The following is a 19,833-nucleotide window of genomic DNA, read 5'->3' on the forward strand; positions in this document are numbered from 1 at the left end:
ACATATTTATTTACATTGGGGGGGGAAGTCTGCATTACTTGGAAAAAAATAACTAAAACTTTCATTTAACATTACAAAAGAGAGTATTGCTTAATCCCTGAAGTAGGAAATTGCTTTTCTTCATGATCCATTGCTTTCCACTGTTTCTGGCTGCTGGTACTGAGAGAAAGAGAAACTGTGTTCTCACTGTGTTTTCACTGTATCTATTTCCTTATCCTCCACAAAAAGAAAAAAAAAAAAAAAAGAAAAAGAAAAAAAATTTGGATGCCAATTTGTTGTTGAAGTAAATAAAGGGCAGGGAGGAGCTTGTGTATGAAAAGATGTTTTTGTCTCAAATGGGAATTTGCAAATATGGAAGCAGAGTAAAACTTTATGTGGAAATCTGAAAAGAGGAGATTAAGGGTTCTAAGCAGTATATCAAAGCTGAAGTATATGAGCTATTGCTATTCTTTGAGATGTCGTTATGGTTTAATACCTAAATTCAGCAGCATGCTCCCAGAAAATGAATGTTGCTAAGGAATGTGTTTTTCTTGTGTCCTGATCTTGTACATATACAGAGAGAAAGAAAATGGCAATTAGAAATGATGGTATTTTGTTTCACCTTGCTTAAGACTCATTCTTTTTTGTTAAAAGCACCTATTGTTTTATTTCTTCTAATATGCACTGTAAAAATATAGAGTGTTACACCTGGGTACTGGAAAATACAAATGGACTCTAACTAAAGAATGGTTATTTTGCTTTGGAAATTACAGTACTTAATCAAGAATTCTCTGACATTGTTGGGACAGGTCACAGATTGAAATTTAGAGTAATTGTAAGTTACCAGCAGTGGTTTTAAATTTTCCCTGGGAACAGCAGTGTAAGTTGTGCTTCCTCTTTTCCTACCACTGGTGTCTCTTGTTTTCTTTTTTAATCTGATTGCTTTCTTGTTTTTTTTAATCCATTTAGTCTTGCAAACAATAATCAGAGGTTATGCCAGTAAAATAGTAGTCTGAATATAATTCTGACAGCAAGTTTTTGAGACTGGTATCTCACAGAAGAGGTACACGTACATTTCATTTTGAGTTTTAGCTTGTGCTAGCTATGTGAGGAAAGTAGCAAGACCACACCATATGCCCAATGAAAGCTTCATTAGAAAGGCATTAGTAGATTAATCCAACTTACTCTGCGGTTTATTTTATTTAGAATGCAATAAGGTAAGTTCATTAGTTTGCAGACTTAATGTTTTCTACTGTACCTCAAAGCAACCAGTAACAATTCCACTGAGATTCCCCAGATCTCGCTAACACCTGTCAAGATAAACACATGGCTCTCTGGGGGAATCACCTTGGCAACATAACTGAGGGAATCTAGAAAAAAAAGTAAGTCTTTCACACACAAAAGAGTGTTACACAGTCTAAACTTGATTAATGATTTTTCACATACCTCCGAGGTCATATATCTCTTTAAAGTAGAAAAATAAGTCAAATCAATCTCTGAAGAACAAATATTTTGGAATGTACAATACTGCATCTGAAATGTATTTTAAAGAACTTGAAGGATGTAGAATAATTGTGCAATTTGAATTGAGCCTCAGAAAGGCTGTCTGAGACCAGCAATTCAGTCTCCATCCCCCTAGGGCTAATATATTAGATTACAAGGATTATTGTAGTTGGCAGTATTTGTGCCACTACATTTAAGATTATGTCAGCATTTTCATTTTAAACCTGTATGTTCAGAGGTTCATAACTCAGCTATAGGAAATTTGCTTGGCGTTACAAATGTGTTCTGCACAACGGTGACACTTTTTCTGGGGGAAAGAAAAAGAAGAAAGAAAGAAGCTTAAAGCTAAATAAGTATTTGGACATTTTCAACTTATGACTGCCAAAAGTTAATGTCGTTTTCTTGCAACTCTGCTTTTGAAATTCAGTTCCTTCTACAGCTGGCTTGTAACACTACTGCTGTCTGGAGTCTAAAGCAATGTGTTGCACTGGACAAAGAGTCATGGCTGCATCTTATCCCTTTCTTTGCCAAGACTGAAGCAGGACTGTGTTCAAGGAAGGCAGGAGGTGAAACTTCACTGTACATCCTCTTCTTGATCCAGGCCAGAAAAGTGAGGGGTATTGTGTGATGTTCATGAGTCATAATGAGTGATATCTTAGAAATCCTGTCAGGAAACCCTGCTTAGAAATGCAGTCCTGACTTTAGGTGCTCCACAAACCCCAATAAAGGCTCTCTTGGCTACCAGTGGCCTTCTCCAAAAAAACAAAAGCAATCAACTTTGCCTTGCAAGGTCTTTAAACTCAATTTACCCATTTTGTGGCTGTTGCACTGAGCCTATTGTGAGCTTTCCTTGACATGGCATTTAACATCTCAGTTACTGTGCATGGCAAACAATATCAAGTGCTGCAAACTCTGTAATACACACACTTTTTCCATTTCTGGGGGCCTTTATCAAGGAATAGGTTTTGTATATGCTTAGTATGATTGTACTGGATACAAAAGAGCAGAATACTGGGTTCTGTTATTGGCATTTGTCATCAAACTTCTGGATGACTAATTTATAAGCTGGTTTTGTGGTGGCTTGCTTTCTGTCTCTAGCTGGAGTATTTGCTGAGGAGCTCAAATCAGAAGCATTCATGCTGTACCAGGGTTCTCTCTTTTCTGTGGCAATGCAGCAGCACTGGGAGAAGTCAGAGAGACTTTTGCAGGTTCTGCAGCAGCAGCCTAATTGCCCATGGAATTAACCACTCATGTGATAGCCCAGAGAGAGCATGGCTAGAGACCATTCGCTACAGAACCACAAATCTCTTAAATGCCTTTATGTACCTACAGGTGGACTTGGCCTTATTTCCTGTGCCTTTAGATTGATGTCAAAAGGGGAAGCTACACAAAATGTTAGGAATCTTTTTCCCAGGTTAAACTAAAAAAAAAAAGACATTAAGTGGCACCACAGCACTGGGAGCCAGTAAAAGCCACACTGCAGTGGATTCTGAGCCATCCTCCTCAAGCCAGCTCAAACCAGGGCTGATTCAAGTAAGGGTGGACAAACCTGGCAAAGTGCCCCAATGACTTATGGAGCAACCAGGGCTATTTCAGACAAAGAGGGACCTTCTCCTCAAAGCCAAAATTCCCCAGTGCAAAATGTCTTCCACAAGCCCCTTCTGTTCTAAATTGAAAAGATCTGGCTTATGTGCATGTCTTCACTGAAATGAAACAGAATGAAAATCATCTTGATTTTGACAGAAAGATATAGAGAGAGATTATACACACAGAGTCAAGAAACATTTATTATGAAGATTTAAGCCTATCTGGATGGACAGAAAGACTTATTAACTGTACCAGGATTTGTTTTGAACTATGCATAGACAGAGAAACATTACAGAGAAAGCAGCCTACCTTTCCTTTGTAAGCTCCCCTTTCTCACATGGCTACCAAAATTTTGAATTTCTGTGCATTTTATGGCAGTACAAATACTCCATTAATTCCCTTAGGATCATATTTTTTACCTTGTAAGTCTTCAATTAGTTCAAAGTTTATTGGCATAAGGTAAACAGTTTCTGCCCTAGGTTATCTATGCTTGGGACACAAACTGGACTTGAATGACAGGCCTTGGCTCAGCATCTTGCAATTAACTGGCTTTTGAAAGGAACATTCTCTGCTGTTTAAAAGAGGAAAGTTACCACCTCCACTGTTACCAGACATCAATAAAAGTATTGGGAGATACAGTGTATAAGTCATTAAAATCAGCAGCGTTTATAGTGGAAAGAAGAACCAGTAGCTTGACTCTTTTCTTCTCTAAGCCTCTGTGTGTATGCTGGATAAACATAAATTCTGATTTGTTCAATTGTAATCACAGAATGTCCATGTGTTTTCGAATTAAGGGAAAGTCCAAGCCTAGCAGCAGGGAAAACCTGGAACATGAAACATTGCTAGTGTGTTAAAGCTCTCCATAGTTAATTCCATAGTATTCCTGTAATACAAACACAGATTTGTGGAAGTGTTTTAGGTTGGGTTTTTTTGTTTGTTTGGTTTTTTTATTGTTTTGCTGAACAGCAGTTGAGGCTCAGGAGTTTAAGAGCAGATGTTACAACACTAAGTGCAGGATTAACTGGAGGTGGCCAGAGGAGCCTGGTTGCATAAGGTGGCACTTAACCAAAAGGAGCCCTGAATTTAACTGACAACTTCTGTGGCTTAAGGCAAGGTCTGCACTCCAGTTTTGCTGGTGTTGCTGAAGCTGTCCATCTTAGCTGTTCTATTTCTACTGTTGCAGAGAGATATGGACATACCAGCAAGAAGTATCTAATTTTATCTGAGGAAGTAATGTAAGCTATATTCACAGGAGTCCTTTTTTCTTTTCTTTGTAGAAATTTCTTTTAGGAGCATTTGGTGTTTATAGCATAATGACACTAGAACAAATCAGGGAAAGATGTGTTCTCACAATAAGGATATTCTTGCTCAAAAAAAAAAAAATACTTGCACACTAGTATTAACAGAGTCCATTTGGTGGAAATACCTTGATTAAAAGTCATGTTTTCTACCAATGTGACCTGCACAGGATAAATGTTAAATAGAACTAATTTCACTGAGCTAATTTCTTGAGATACTAAAAACTATCTTGTGAGAACTAGAGTTCATTTTCATATTTTATTTGCTAGGCCTACAGTGGAACATTTATTTGTTTACATAAACTGTTTATTGCCTTCTTTTGTACCACTTCTTCATTCTTTGAGTGAACCTTCACAGACTGAAACCGGCACATTGATTGTGTTGGAAGTACAATTCTATGTCCTTGGGGATTAAAACCAGGTTATTTCAACTTCAATTAGTCCTCAGCTAACAAAAATTCATACTCTTATGTCAGCAGGGGGTAAAAAAAGGCAAGCATTTTAAATAAGAAATGCTGCTTACCTTTGTTTTTCATAGGCTTTACTTGCAGAATCTTTTAACTTACTTGTCATTAAAAAGCCCAACTCCAACTGCCAAACACCCAATTAAACTTTTTAAATAGAATCACAGGATCATGGGACCATTTAGGTTGGAAGAGACCTCTAAGATCACCATTAACCTAGCACAGTCAAGGCCACTGAATCATGTCCCTAAGTGCTACATAGGAATGTGGAATGGTTTGAGTTGAAAGTGACCTTAAATACTACCTTGTTCCAATCCCCCTGCCATGGACAGGGATACCTTCCTCTAGACCAGGTTTCTCAGAGTTCCATCCAGCCTTGAACACTTCCAGGAATGGGGAATCCACTTCTCTGGGCAAGCTGTTCCAGTGCCTCACCACCCTCACAGTAAAGAAATTCTTCCCATTATCTAATCTGAATCTCTACAGGTCTTTAAATACTTCCAGGAATGATTAATTCACCACTTCCCTGGGCAGCCTGTTCCCCTTGGGCAGCCTGTTCCAGTGCTTGACAACACTTGTAGAAATTTTTCCAGATATTCAATCTAAACTTTCCCTATCACGACCTGAGGCCATTTTTTTCTCGTTCTATCACTTGTTACTTGAGGAAAGAGACCAACACTCACCTTCTTTAAATCAAAACACACAAAAAGTATAAGTGTCTGACTACCAGGACTTGCTTCAAATCAGAAAGAAGTTTTATTAGCTTGCTGAAAACACCAAAAAAAAAAACTAGAGAGGATTTTACTGGAATGTCCCTCTTGTGCCTTCCTGTCTCCATCTTGCTTTCATATACACTTCCTTCTTCACTTTCCTGGTATTCTTTTCATTTTCAATCTTTTAATATTTTCTGCAAATTAATTCTCTCCCATTTCTCACCCTTGCACTGCGTTAGATCACCTTTCTCCCCCATGAAACTTGGATAGTTCTCTCGTTTGTGGTTCACAGTGCAGAGCCAGAAAAATGTCAAATGCTGTTAAAATTAGAGTTGCTACACCCAAGGTGCTGATCACATTACCAGATCCAGAAAGAGATGCCTACTTAGAGGGCAGTCACCCCATTCACACTTTAATCGGGCACTTAAGGAAGAGTTAGATGCCTAAATAGTTTTGTGAAGATTTGACCTTTGTGTACTTAACCCTTGGTTTGGATGCACGGCAGCAAAACAATTCATTAATTTAACGATCCCTAAGAAGTGTTTAATATCATAATGTAGCACCTAAAAATGACCCATTATAATCTATCTGATGAAAAAAAAAAAACTTCACCAAGTAGTCTCCAGGCACAGATTGAAACTGGAAACTTTAGCAGGAATTGTGTATGTGCTCTGCATAAATAGTACATATTTAATAAAGTAGACCGCTTAAAAACCCCTTTTATCTTCAGTGAAATATTAAATGAAGTGCCTTGGAAGTACCTAAACATTTTATTCATTTGTCCTTGTTTTTTAAGCACTTTAGGCCTCCCTGGCACAGTAGATGGCAGATGGAGCAAGAATTTAGATTAAGGTACTCAAACTACGAAGATATCCAACACAGCTTCCACAAAGTCCTTCTGAATCCACCAAAATGGATTTTCAACCAAAGTTGAACAAACTGTGCTGGGGCTGGAAGGAATCTGCAGAAAGCCTCTCTCGGCAAGGTTACACCCGATGGGGAATGCCCCAGTGGGGATGGAGCCCTGCATTCCTGGGCTCCGGCAGGGAAACTCCTGCTGTAAGGTAGCACAGTGCAGCTTCTGATGGCGGCTTTAAAACAGCACAGCCCAGCAAAGTTAGTCTAGACAGGACTTGGCAAGTGAAATTTTATCCGTACAACTGCGTTGCCAACTGTATCGTTACACGGTTACACGGTTGGCAATACCGGCTTTCCTATTTCAGAGGAGTGATAACAATTTTAAGTTCCTCGTCTGTAGGATGTCTAGAATCATTAAGAACAGTCAAGTTAACTACTGCCTGTTTCTAAAACGGCAGCAACATGTGAACAGTTTAATGAAAATCTGGTTCCAGTGACTGAAATATTTTGTTTCCTGAGTCAGATTGATAGAAAACCTAGTGGTATTTATGGATGAAATTTCTAACACACATTACTTGCATGAACAGGAAACATATATCAGGAGGTTTAATTTTATGAGAGCTGTCGAATCTAGGCTGACATTTCTTTAAGGTTTCATACCTTTTTTTCCTTCTTTCCCTAACTCCGAAACTTTGAGAATTTATTGTCTTTTATTTTTTTTTTAGGAGGTGACAGTGCATGACAGTTGAAAGCTGATAGTTTGGAAAACCGGTGTTTCTTCTTTCACACAGAGGCTTTTGGAGGCAGGTTGGAAAAGTCCCTGACTTCCTCCTAAGCCTCCTTTTTCTCTGGCGAGCCGGGGTGTTACAGGGTGGTCCCCGCCTCTCAGGGCAGCTCCCCCGGGCCAGGGCGGCTGCGGGCTTCCTTCGGGGCGCGTCTGCCCTTCCAGGGAGCGCAGAAAGGGCTCGGGCGGTGCTGCTTTCCTCTTGCGGCTTTGTTATCATTTACCTCGGTGTCTCGGCGAAACTTTGCGTGCGTGGCTAGGCTGCGATGCGCCGCGTCCAGGTGGGCAGGGGTATGGCCAGCACCGCCCCCGGGGCAGGGCAGGAGCTGCCGCTTTCTCGCCGCTGCTCCGGGGATTCGGGGCCCTTTCGTCGCTGTGAGCGGCCCCCGGCACGACCAGAGCGATCCGCCCTGGGCTGAGCGGAGCCGGGGCGAAACGCCTTTCTCCTTCCTCAGCCTACGCAGCTGAGCAAAGGTTGTGACTTCCCTTCGCACCCGCGGGAATTAGCGCCTCGGCGAATTGCAGCGGTTTGCGTTTAAATTAACGCTAAATGTATATAAAAAAAAGGAAACATTCTCACGCCCACCGCTCGCCCTCTCGCTTTCACGCATCCGCACCCCGCACCCATGATCTCATGCTGCTGAAGGCATGGCACAAGATCTACGGCAGGCTGGGAGCGGGGGAGGGAGAGGAGGGCCGGGAGTGCGCGGCTCGCACACCCTGCTGTGCCCAGGTGCGGTACTGCAGGGGCTGCGCCTCCGCGCCCGGCTCCGGGCGGCGCAGGACCCGCCGCGGGGCGATAGCACGGCCCTCAGAATACAGAGCCTTGGCTTATAAACGTGACATCGGCTCCCATGGCACCTTGGGCTCTGTGTGTGTGTCTGTGCGGGCGTGGTGGTGGTGCTGTAGGGTAGCCCTCCGCCCTGTTTTGGGGGTAGGCGTGGGGCGAGCGCCGCGGCGGGGCCCCGCCGGGTCCATCGCCGGGTGGCGATGCGGGAGCTGCCGGCGCCGCCCTGCAGCTGCGGAGGAACGGGCAGGCTCAGCCCAGAAAGGATTTTTTTCAGCCCAGTTTGCTGCCGAGGTGCGGTAGTTGAGTGGTGCCGGAGAAAATCCCGGTAACTCTTTGTTCGGCACCGTGTGTGTAATTACCGGATAATCACAGCCGGTGCCCCAATAGACGGAGGGAAACATCTGATGGGCGAAGTTTAGGCCAATTAAAAGACCCCAAAATCGTTCTTTTCCAGATGAAAGTAGGTTTTCAAGACACTGGTACCTCTGAACTATCGGAGGAGGGGAAGTGCTCCTACCGTGCTGCTGACTTCGCGGGGCGGGTGGGGAGGAGAGGCGTGGGAGAGTGTGTGTGAGTGTGTGTGAGTGTGAGTGTATGTGTGTGTGTGTATGTGTGTGTCCCCTCCACACCGCCCGAGCCGCGTTCTGGCAGTGCGCGGCTCCCGAAAGGCTGAGGAGAGGCAGCGCGACTGTGTGGGAGCTGAACTCAGCCTCCCTCTTTAACATAGGCTCGTCCTCTGCATTGCATCCAAGCCTCAGCGATTTGCTGTTCGGAGACTGCAGATTTGCATAGCCCTGCTCCTCGCAAGCATGCTTATTTTTATTATTTTTTTTTTTTTCCTCCCAGCTTCTTTCATAAGGGTGCACTATTCTCCCTGAAAACATCCTCGGGTATTACTGTCAATAGCCAGACCACTGAGATTGCCGGAGCAGCCTGATTATTGTCTGGCGGCGTGTGCGAGTGTGTGAGTGTGTGTTCGCGAGTGTGAGTGTGAGTGTGTGTGCGCGCCGGGAGAGAGCTCGCTCGGTGAGGGCTCACCAGTTTGGAGATGAATGGAGGGAAGAGCAGCAGTTTGATTTTTCTCTGCTTTCCCAGCGCTGGCTGATGGAGTGGCATCCCCTTTTCTCTTTCTTAGCAGAAATGTGGCATGATTGGCTACACTGTGGATTACTGAGGATGGGGGAATGCTTGGCATTCTCGTAGCCCTTTGCAACTGTGGAGTATTGTTAATGAGCACCAGCCCCGGGAAAGCTGAAACTAACGATTGTTTGGGCGCGGGGCTTTTCCCCACTTCCACCTCTTTGCGAAGGCTCTGAATTGCCTGGATTCTCTGACTATGTCTCGGATTGTTTTGGGTAGAAGAAGACCTGGAGAAAAGGATCCTCATAGGCTTTCCCAAAGGGAAGAGATGGCTCGCCTGGTGCCGTGAGCTGCAGCCAGCGCCGTGTGCGAGTGTGCGAGCGCCTCTGCCCAAAGTTTGCCTCCGTTGCTGTGGCTGCTGCTCCTCCCGAGGACGCCGCGGGCCGGCTCGCCGCGCACCGGAGGATGGGGGGACTCCTTAGGGGCAGCCCGGAGCCGGGACCCGCCAGCAGCGGCAGCAGCAGCGCCGGCGGCCGCTTGGCCCTGCTCTGGATAGTCCCGCTCACTCTCAGCGGCCTCCTTGGGGTGGCGTGGGGCGCCTCCAGTTTGGGCTCTCACCACATTCACCATTTCCACGGCAGCAGCAAACATCATTCAGTGCCTATCGCTATCTACAGGTCACCGGCTTCCTTGCGAGGCGGACACGGTGGGTTCGGGTGCCGCTCGGTCCCTGCGCGGTCGCGGGCGCGCCGCCCCGCAGAGGTCAGCCGCGGGCTGCGGGACCCCGCGGGCCGGGGCTGCGGCGGCGCTCGGGGGGCGGACGAGGAGCACGGCGGAGAGGGAAGGGCTGGGCTGCGGGGCCGGGCCCGCCGGGAGCCCCCTCGGGCGGGGTCTGGGCCCGTCCCGTCGCTCCGGGTGGGGCGGGGGGCTCGGCCGGTCCCGGCTGGGCGGGGGATGCTGGCGGGGCATCCCCCCGGGCCGGCGGCGTGCCCGTGCCGTGCGCCCCGCGGGGTCGCTGCGGGGTCCGCGGGAGCGGGGCAGGAGCCGGAGCGGAGGCTCTCCCGCACCCCGCCGCTCCCTGCCCCGCCGCAGAGGGAGGGAGCCGCCAGGAAAGGCCAGCCCGGAGCCGCGCCCCCCGGCTGGGAGCGCCCCGCCTCGTTCCTCCCCTCCGTGCCCCGGTGCGGGGACACACGCTCAGGGCAAGCCGCCCCCACGGCGCAGGCAGGGCAGGGCGCCCGGGGACCCCGGCGCCGAGAGAGGGGAGGGGAGGGAGCCGGTGCGCTGCTTAAACCGCTGGTGATGATCGTGCTGCTTCCAGTTCATTACCTCTGTCGAAAGTCGATGAACTAAAGCAAAGGTCAGCTCATTATGCTGGGGATCGGGGGAGCGGTAAGCGCTGAGACACTGAGGGAGGGAGGCGATGCCCGCTGTAGCGGGCAGCAAAGGGACGGAGATAAAATTCTTTCCAGGTGCAAATACATTTTGCTTAAGAACGACAGTGCTCCGGTACTTAGTTTCTGAAGTGACAGGAAGCTGCTTCAGTGCCTTTTGGAGAGCCCCGTGCAGTTCTCGTTCTTTTTGCACGCAGACTTGCGAGCAACTGCGCATCAGTACATGCAGAATAGGTGTGCATACATACGTTTGGTTGTACCAAAAGCTGCCAAAGAAAGCGAAACACCAGGCTGCGTTTTGAGGATTTAAAGCCTCCCTTTGTCTCCGAGGGAGGAAGAGAAGATAAAGAAAGCCTCCTTGTTGGTTTCTGATTAGATTATACAGCTTCATTCTTCTTCATTTTCTCGTCTTGCCTTGCTTCGTTTGCACGACCATGCGATGTCATTTACAGGCTTTGCAAAGTGAAAACCAGATCTTGTACTTAACCTTTACTTCTCTGTGCAAGATGACCCAGTTACAAGCACGAGATAGTTAGGAATTATTGGATTTTTTCCAGTGATTAACAATGCTGGTATTGGTGGAAACGGGAGCATCATTTACGTGAAAATTCCCACTGTGTGCTAAATACCATTTGATACATAACTGCTAGAAAAGATGAAGTGCACAGCAATGCCTCATCTTAAGCATTTTGTTATTTTTAAAAAACTTGTATGACTGGTCTAATTGAAAACAAAACAATTGAGAAATTCAGGCCACCACTCTTCTCTGTAGTGCACTTGAGGCAGTGCAAGATTGAGAATGCTGCATGTTCTGTAATGTATGTGCTACAGGGGAGAACTAAAGATGTATGTGTGTGCATATATATGTATATGCTTAATATCCTCTCAATTTCTGCCCGTAAGGGAATATCATGTAGGGGCTTGCTATTCATTTGAGAGAGGGCTAAAAGGATGAGGGGAAATGAAACATGATTGTAGAGGTACCAGCTATGATTCCTTAGAAAGCATTTAAAGTCACACCTTTTGTCAGTTTTTGAAAACATTACCTTGGACCCAGTCAAAGGGTGGTGTGTGAAAAGGCAGGTTTCTCAGAAGAAATAAGTCTTGTTAAAGAAAATTAAATACGAAGAGGTGGAGCTGCTACTTAAGGACTTCATAGGGAAGCCCAGGAGCCTCTCCAGAAGTTAAGTGGCTGATTTTATGAAAAGAGGGATGTTCTCTGCCGTAAGGTGGCATTTCAGAATGTTTACTTGATAACTCTAAGTGTCTTTACTTTCCTCTGTGAGAAATTCTGCTATCTGGCAGCATTTTAAAACATTTAATTCTTTTCATTATTAATTCTTCAGAGAGGTGTTCCCATTTACTTCTGTAAGCCTGACAGAAGCATTTCTGTCTCAGGTTGAGCAGTGTTGGACACAGTTCCTGTGGAGCTCAACACTGCATCTCTCAGCATCCATCAGAGGGAACTGGGTGAGGGAGAAGGGAATGTGTGTGTGTTCCTTACCTGCTCTTCTCCAGGGTCCCTAGTCCCTGCTGACTTAGCCAGGTGAGAATTTGCTTCTCAGGCTTGTATCCTTCAACCTTAGCTCCATTAAGTTTGCAGGTATTTTGTTCTAGTCATATACGATTGTACATACAAAATTGCAGTTCTTATGGTGACTTCATAGCAGCTTTTTTTTGTTACTTTGTCAGCTTTTTGTAGCATCATACCTGCTAAAAGTAGAAAAGAGCATTTAGGGCAGGTCAATTAGTCGATCCCAAATGGAAGCATTGCTCTCTAATATGGTGAATTAGAAGTGTGAAAGGAAGGAGAAATGATCACTTTGTTCAGGCCCTGAATAAACGTCACCACAGTCCTCAGACATCCACACCTTTACCCCTGGCACTGGCTAGCCCTGACACCCCCACCCTCTTGGGTTTAATTTTTCTAATCTTTCAGTTTTCCTTGAGCCAACACAATTTCAGCTAGTAGTATAAGCAAAGCCAAAAGCCCTGCATGGTTGGATTTCTTCCATTTCTTTAAAAAAACCAAACCACAATCTTGCTGCTAACATTCTCATCAGGTAATTTTGCTGGGGTTTTGCTTAGTAGTGTGATCTCATGTGGTTTTAGTGGACAGTATTGTGCTTCACAGAGACATAAACAGAATCCCAACCAAGCAATTAGCTCACCATATTAGACAAAAATTAGTTCAGCACACAGTCCTTTAATACACTAGAAGTCAAAATTAAACATCTTTCAAGCCTCACCTAATGATTTTTCAGTTTTGCTTTCTGACTCTCATTAAATTCAGGTAAAAGATGGATGAAAGATTTGAAAGTTAAACCACAGGAAGCAATAAGAAAATAATTCTGTGGATCGTGACATTAACAATATAAAGAGAAGTACTGAGTGAGAAGTAAAAGAAAGACTAAGACTCATAAATATAAATCATATACTGCTCAACCCTCACTAGTGGTCTCCTGTAGCATGTGATTTATTTGATGATTTATGTCTTTGATCCCTTTAAGAAGGTGGCTATTGTTTTTGTTATAGCTGTATCTACCATGAAGTCTGGGTTTTTTGGGTTTGTTTGTTTTGTTTTTTTTTTATTAGTTAGAACAGTTTTTATTAGATAGAACACTTCATACTCTAGATTACAAAAGCAGGGATTGTCCATGGCAAAGCCATGAGGTTGAAACTTCCTCAAGAGGAGAAAGGAGATGTTTTTGGTAACTTTAAATGAAGAAAGCCTGTTTCTTTAAGAATCCAGGGACAAGATAGATCATGTGTGAAGGGAAAATTGCATGTTGAATATGTTAAAAGTGTAGCCATATGGATGGCTGTCATCATCCTCATCCACTCTTGCCTTCCTGCAAACACTTCTTTACTGTCTACTCTTTTATGGCTCCCCCATTCAGTTACCAAATGACAAGTACAGTGTGTCCACTTCCGATTACTTCTTGTTTCTGTGCTCTCAGGATCTTGTGGAGGCTAAGTACAAACTGATTATGTTTGTTTTTTTTTTAATTTGTGGGAATAGGAGCCAGGAGGTGAATAACAAAATCTGCATGTTGGTATGTGCATGTGCTTAGAAAGAAAAGACAAAGACGGAGAGGGAGTAGGGCCCACATGCTCACGGGCAGAAGAGAAGGAGCTGAGTTCTGTGTGTGGCAGGGGTTGTGCACTTAAGGGCCCGAGTTAACTCTGTGCCAGAAGAGTTTAGGCTCAATGAGGCTTAGGATCAACGTGTAAGCCGGTGGTTTAGGGGGAATAGAGACAGTCTGGTGTACACAGAATGAGGTTCTGGGAGCAGATCTTGAGAAAGTGGCAGTTTGGGTTGGTGCTGGGGGCCTTTGTGGTGGAACAGTAGAGGAATCTAGGAGGCTGAGCTTCAGCAGCCAAGTTCCTGAGCAGGAAGAATGAGTTTGTGGAAAATGAGAGTTTTGAGGAATAGAAGTTGGCACGTTTTGGAGCTGAGAGCTGAGGATGGTGTGTTACCACAGCACATCCACTCCTCCAGTGTTTTCCATCCAGAGCATGATGTGGCAGCAGGGACACACATATTGATGTCCCACTCCTCAGCTAGGCCAGCTTCCTCCAGGCTCTGCTTCACCACTGTTGGCAGAGCTCATGTGCACTGGATTCACCCAAATGAAGGCCATTTGGAGAGCAGAGTCACCAGCTCACTCTTCCTGGAGTACAAAGCAGCCTGGTCAGGCAGCTCTTGTTCAGAGAAGATGCCTGTTGAATTCCACAGGGTTTTTTCACCAAATAAGAACTGCAGGACTAGAATTGCAGCATGGCAGTGAAATAATTTATACCACCATTGTGAAATACATGAGCCAGACAACTTTGAAAGATGTCCCTATGACGTATAGAAAACATTTTATTTTTGTAAGAAAACCCCAACTTATTAGTGTAGGTAAAAATAATTTTATGGCCTTTTACTATTTTTTAATATACTGGAATTGTTATTTTGGTATATAAAGATAATATACCAAATAGTTTTAGGGATTAGGGTAAATGAAATGACATTTTTTGGTTGCAGTGAGCTTATGTTGCAGAAAAGAGTTATATTTTAATTAAAACATCAAATGTAAATGTTCCCAGATGTTCAAGCATTGTTACTCAGTGTGATGTTAGAGGTAGAGGTGAAAAAGTCTCATTTTCATCTTATAATTGCCTTTTCTAATGTTATTTCAAACCTGTTTGTATATCACAATCTTTTTAAATGCCTCCTTTTCATTCACAGATTTTCCAATACATACTGTCTCTTCTGCTCTAAGCACTTCTTACACAAAACATTTAGACATTTTCATGTTTTAAGACTATAAAGCATAGTAATGTTCTCAGTGTCTTTAAATGATATAAATTTTATATTCCTTTTCAAAATTTCCAATATGCTCCATCAACTATTATCCCCATCAGCTGCCAAAGTATTAACATCAGTTGGAATGGAATGAATAACAAAGCAATCTCAGTCAGCATAGTGGTTAATTGGCTGTGCAGTTGGATATGCATATTAGGAAGTGGGGTTTCTATATTATTATTTCTGTCAGTATGGCTTGTCAAGGAGCCACACAGTCTTCAGCAGGATTGGGGACAGTCTGCAGCACTGTAATCAAAAGTGGAATGTTGCCCATGGATTTCTGATAAGCATCTTTATACAAGTCCCACTGCCTTGGTACATGCATAGCTATTGATTGACTGGGGTGCCTTTAGAAGAACTAAATAAATAACAATGCTGTTGTCACTTATCAGCAACACCACTTTTGCCTCAGCCTGTGGTAACCATGTTTTTTAGATTTAAAGCATATCTATTGTCTTTTAATCAAATACTGTTTGAAATGAGTTATCAGAAGAAATTAATTTAGCATTCAATGCAGTGTACTTCCCGCTGTTTCTAATTTTCAAAGATGGATTTTTTTTCTGAGAGTAAAAAGTTGACTTGGCTTTAAGGGAAATTTCCTTCTGTCTCTTCATTTTACTCCAAGGGAGAACTCTGCAGACAAAACTACTATGCCCAGTGTGATTTAAGCACAACCAATTCTGCAGTTTTAATATTTTCTCCCCTTCCTCACCCAGATGGTCATTACCATGGTAAACCAGGCTTGATTATTGTGATTTCAATGGATCACGTAGTTTAGTTCACTGAAATTTATCTTTTGTCTTTCCTTGGTCAAAGTTTGCAGTAGTTCTTAACCTTTCTGAGTAATCAAGATGACACTGCTGACCTCTTTCTTGTCTTTTCCCAGACTCAGTTAATTTATCTCCTTGTGATTAAGTTTGATGACTTTGTGTCTATTACAGTATCTGTAATTCATTTTTCTAAGCTAACAACTTCTTTTCTAGTTTGTAAATACAGTGTAGGCAGAGCTGATAGATCTTGCTGTGATAATAAATTGACTTGTGAATGTAGCTGTGATTATGAGGGGAATGGAATAGTCTAATTTGATGAAAGAAAGTTTATTGTAAATAAAAACACTGTTCTATACAATTAAAAGTAGCAAACATAGAGGGGCCATGTACTTACCATCATGCAGGTATTATTTTCCTCCTGAATAGCTACATGGATATCTGAAAGGGTCTTCCCTGCTACCCTCTCATGACTTTATATACATTTGTGCACAGGCATGTGTATGGTCTTACATATCACAGTTGCTCTGTAATAATGAGAAAATAGTCCATAGTGGTGAGTTGAAAAAGAATTTCTCTAAGAGCTGAAAATGTTAAAAAACTACTCGGTGACAGTAGTCATTAACTACAGATGCAACTGGTCAGAACAATAGAATTAATTATTCTTTTCTTCCTTAATTGACTGAAAAATGACCCAGTGAAATAAAGTGGGAAAGGAGGAGGGAAGAAAAAAAAGTGCTGCTGGATGTCACTCCATAGGACTGGGATAAGTTGGTAGGGAGGGTGCCATGCTTGAAGTCATCTCTGACCCATGATTGTTGAATCACTGTAGAAAAATCATTCTGGATTTCTGAAAGCACTGAAATGGTCAAATCCACCAAAACAGCCCAGATTAAGGATATGACTGGCTCATGCACTGTTGGTGGATTGAGTCAAAAAGTTTTTTTTCTGGGGCTTGGTTGACAAAGAAAGTGTGCTTATACAATAAGTACATGGTATCTGGGATCCTGAATCCCAGAAGCCCAGGCAAGGTTGGAGCTGAGGCAGGGTTTACCTGGAGGGGTGAGGAATTTACATAGTCTTTTGTTTGTTCGCTTGTTTTACGTATTTGAACTGTAAGTGGCACAAGGACAAAGTCTTCCTTTAAGATCCATAGCTGCCTATATCCTGAAGAGCTTGCTGCTCAAACATGGAGAGACGGAGGCTCAGCAACAGAAGGTTTGCTCACATCCTTCTGGGGCCTTAGCAAGTGATGCCCTTGGACAATTACTCCAAAATGTTAGAAGTGTTAGCTCTTCCTTTAACTCTCTTTTGCTGCAGCTGTACATACAAAGAAATGCCAAGAAGCTTCTAAAGCGAGTTGGCTGCTTAGTAAGTGTGTTCTTTTATCCCTGCATATCTGCAACTGAGTTAGGGCTTCTCTAATTTACTTAATTAATTCAGCTCATCTGCATTTGTAAAATAAAGAACAGAGAATGACTAGACTTGGAGAAATTTCAAAAAACATGGGAAAGTTTCTCTACCTTGAGGAAGAATCAGATATAGTCTTAATCCATGTTTGCATTGCTGAATCGCTGGGGTTGGTTGTGTTTCTCAGTGACAGCAGCTCTAGAGCCCTGGGAAGTAGGTGGAGATGGGGTCAAATTGCCACAGGCATGGCTCCTCCAGACTGACCAGTGGAGATGAAACTGTGTGAAGGAACTGAGTGCTACGAAAGACACTGCTTCTAATCACTGACCCAAGCCTGATTTAATTTTATTGAGGTCAAGCCCAAAATTTCCACTCCATGACCTGATTTGTTTTGCCTCTGTCAGACACGATGTGTCTCAAGCACACAGCGCTTCTGTCCTGGTCCCCCTCCCTAAAACAATGCTGCCTAAAGTGTGAACAAAATATTGCAAATAATAATGCAAACGTGTAGTTTTGAAATTTTTGATGCAGTTCGTGGATGTGTTCATTTTATTTCACATGACAAGAATTATGAGGGAGCTTTCAGCGAATATAATGAATTGCCATATTTATGGAAAACATATGAGCATGAATTGAATCATGCCGTTATTTTGGGTTTGGATAGTCAGTGCCCACAGAGAGGAGTTTAGAAGTTGTGACAAAACAACAGATGTGAGATTAGCCCCTTTGGCTGTGTCTAAATGGATGCGTCCTAAAATCCTGGTGTCCCAGTTGGTCAGAACATTCTGTGGCGCTCATCCAAGCCCCATCTTTCCACTCATCCTCTTCTCAGGCTGGTTTGTGTTTGCAGTTTGCCTTGCTGTGGATTTTAAATCTGCCTGGGGCATGCACCCCAACCCTGGCATTCAGAGCATCTCTCAAATGCTGCTGTTGATTACTCTAAAAAAAATAGAAATGCTGTCAATGTCCTCTTCCTAAATAAACTGTTATCTCAAGTGAGACTAAATAGAACATTGCATGGGCAAGTGAAGGTGAGGGTAAAGACTGTAGTTATTTTACTGCTTGAAAGTTTTTCCAAGCAACTTTTTATTTCTTGGAAATTCTGCTGAATTTGTGGGAGTATGACTGCTCCCGTTATAGCTCATCAATTGGAAGACTTTATTTTTCGAGTCCTATGTCTAAGAAACTTGCAATATGGTGTTGTTAGAAATTGCTGGCTAGAAGGTGTTGTGTATGAGGGTACATAGGCCAAATGATAATTTTGCCTGTGCTGACTTCAAATAGGAACCCAGTCATACACTAAGATTGAAGCCAGAACTAATTTTGTAATGATGGTTTTTAACTTTTGTAGCATTTTCTCACATTAGCTCTTGAAGCTTCTTTTCACCACTCAGCACAATTTGACAGCTTTAGCTGTTGTCTGACATGGGTGTAGTAAAATCCACTGTATGGCATTTAGAGGGAGAACTTGGTGAAGAAAGACTAGTAGCAACATTATTTTGCAGCGACAACTGCAAAAACAAACATCTCATTTTGAGAGGTTTTACTTTCTTACTGTGAAAAACATTGCAAAACTGCAGTTAAGCATGCAGATAAGAGGACTTATTGGTCTACTAAGAAGAACAGTGGCCCGTAAATGTCTAAACCAGACATTTAAATTTCAGTAGTAGCTGGCAGTTGTTTTGCCAGTTGTATGATTATCTAAATGAAAATGCAGCTCCCACATAATTGTGCAGAAGCTTAGCTTCAAAGAACCTGAGGTCAGCAAAGGTAAATAATTAATCTGGGAGAAACATGTGATTTATCTTCTATATATCAATAGAGGCAGGTATTGATGATGATATAAATCACAAGAGACTCACCTAAAGATTCCTGAGATCTTATCTCAGGATCATTGTTCTTGTAGGATAACATTTCCATGCCAGGGAGCTTGCAGACTTTGGAAAGCTGGTTTCAGTGAAATCAGTGTATCCTATATTGGTTCTGCTGGCATTTGAGATAGGGACAAATGTCAGTGTTTCAGTACAAGGTCACTGCTGGAGATGAGAGAAAGACATCAAGCTAGTCATAGCAACAGTGGTGGGAGCAAGTAAATAGGTTGGGATTTTTCAAAAATTTTTTGTTTCTTTCAAGTCATTAACTTGAGCTCAGCTGGCTATTTGATAATCACTCTCTTCCTTATTTCTTTTTTTTTCAAATAAAATTAACTGAAATGGAAGAAAAACTAAAAAAAAAAAAAAATTATATGTAATGTAGGAATAAATTCACATGCGCATACAGTGTGTGGAGTACTTTTGTCTTCTGAAGGGGTCAGTTAACTGACTAAGTATAGTTTGGAGAAAAAGGAAGATCAGAGGGAGAAAATGAGCAGTTGTTATTGCTAAATGAGACTTATTGTAAATGAGTTCAAGGTTGCTAAAACCCCTCTGTTTTGTGGAAAGGTAGCACATGTGTTAACCCTTGTCCTGCATAGGCCCTGGTATCTCTCCAGCGCTTCTGCCTATCTTGGCACAGGCTTGTCTGGAATGGTTATTCCTGTTTCACAGAGAGGAGCTGAGACACAGTGAATCAGCTTTGCATTCATCTCCTCTTGAATGACTCAAAGGAATCACACACTGGCCAGATTGGCCACCTGAACATTCCCTCTGAGTCCCCTGTGCACTTGCCCGTGCTGGAAGAGCCGTGTCTGGGGCATGGCCAGAGTGTGTAACACCCTGTTCTCCACTGGCACAGCTCAGAGCAGATCCCATGCTGGCTCAGCGTATGCCAGGCTTCAGGCATCCCTCTGTGAGCGATTCCTCGGGCAGGGCTCTTGCCACTGCTGCGTGTCAAACCAAAACCAGCACAGTACACGTTAA

The 19,833-nt window shown here is 43.3% G+C and overlaps 1 protein-coding gene across 23 annotated transcripts in view; it reads left to right on the forward strand.

Moving 5' to 3' along the window:
* The window catches only part of NRXN1 (neurexin 1), a 675,655-nt gene that overhangs the window by 396,506 nt on the left and 259,316 nt on the right, over positions 1–19,833 (forward strand). For 2 of the 23 annotated variants that reach the window (XM_088053931.1, XM_088053932.1), the window contains exon 1: positions 8,726–9,762. The exons of 19 other annotated variants lie outside the window; for them this stretch is intronic. In XM_088053931.1, the coding sequence (XP_087910057.1) occupies positions 9,522–9,762 (241 nt within the window). In that variant the 5' untranslated portion in view covers positions 8,726–9,521. Of the gene's footprint in view, positions 1–8,725; positions 9,763–19,833 lie in introns of those variants that run through there. 2 more of the 23 variants (XM_088053934.1, XM_088053933.1) reach the window with 2 other exon arrangements.

This window comes from Pseudopodoces humilis, chromosome 3, assembly GCF_049639895.1.
Source record: "Pseudopodoces humilis isolate 2021_Gansu_Grassland_sample_001 chromosome 3, ASM4963989v1, whole genome shotgun sequence".
Classification (NCBI taxonomy): Eukaryota; Metazoa; Chordata; class Aves; order Passeriformes; family Paridae; genus Pseudopodoces; species Pseudopodoces humilis.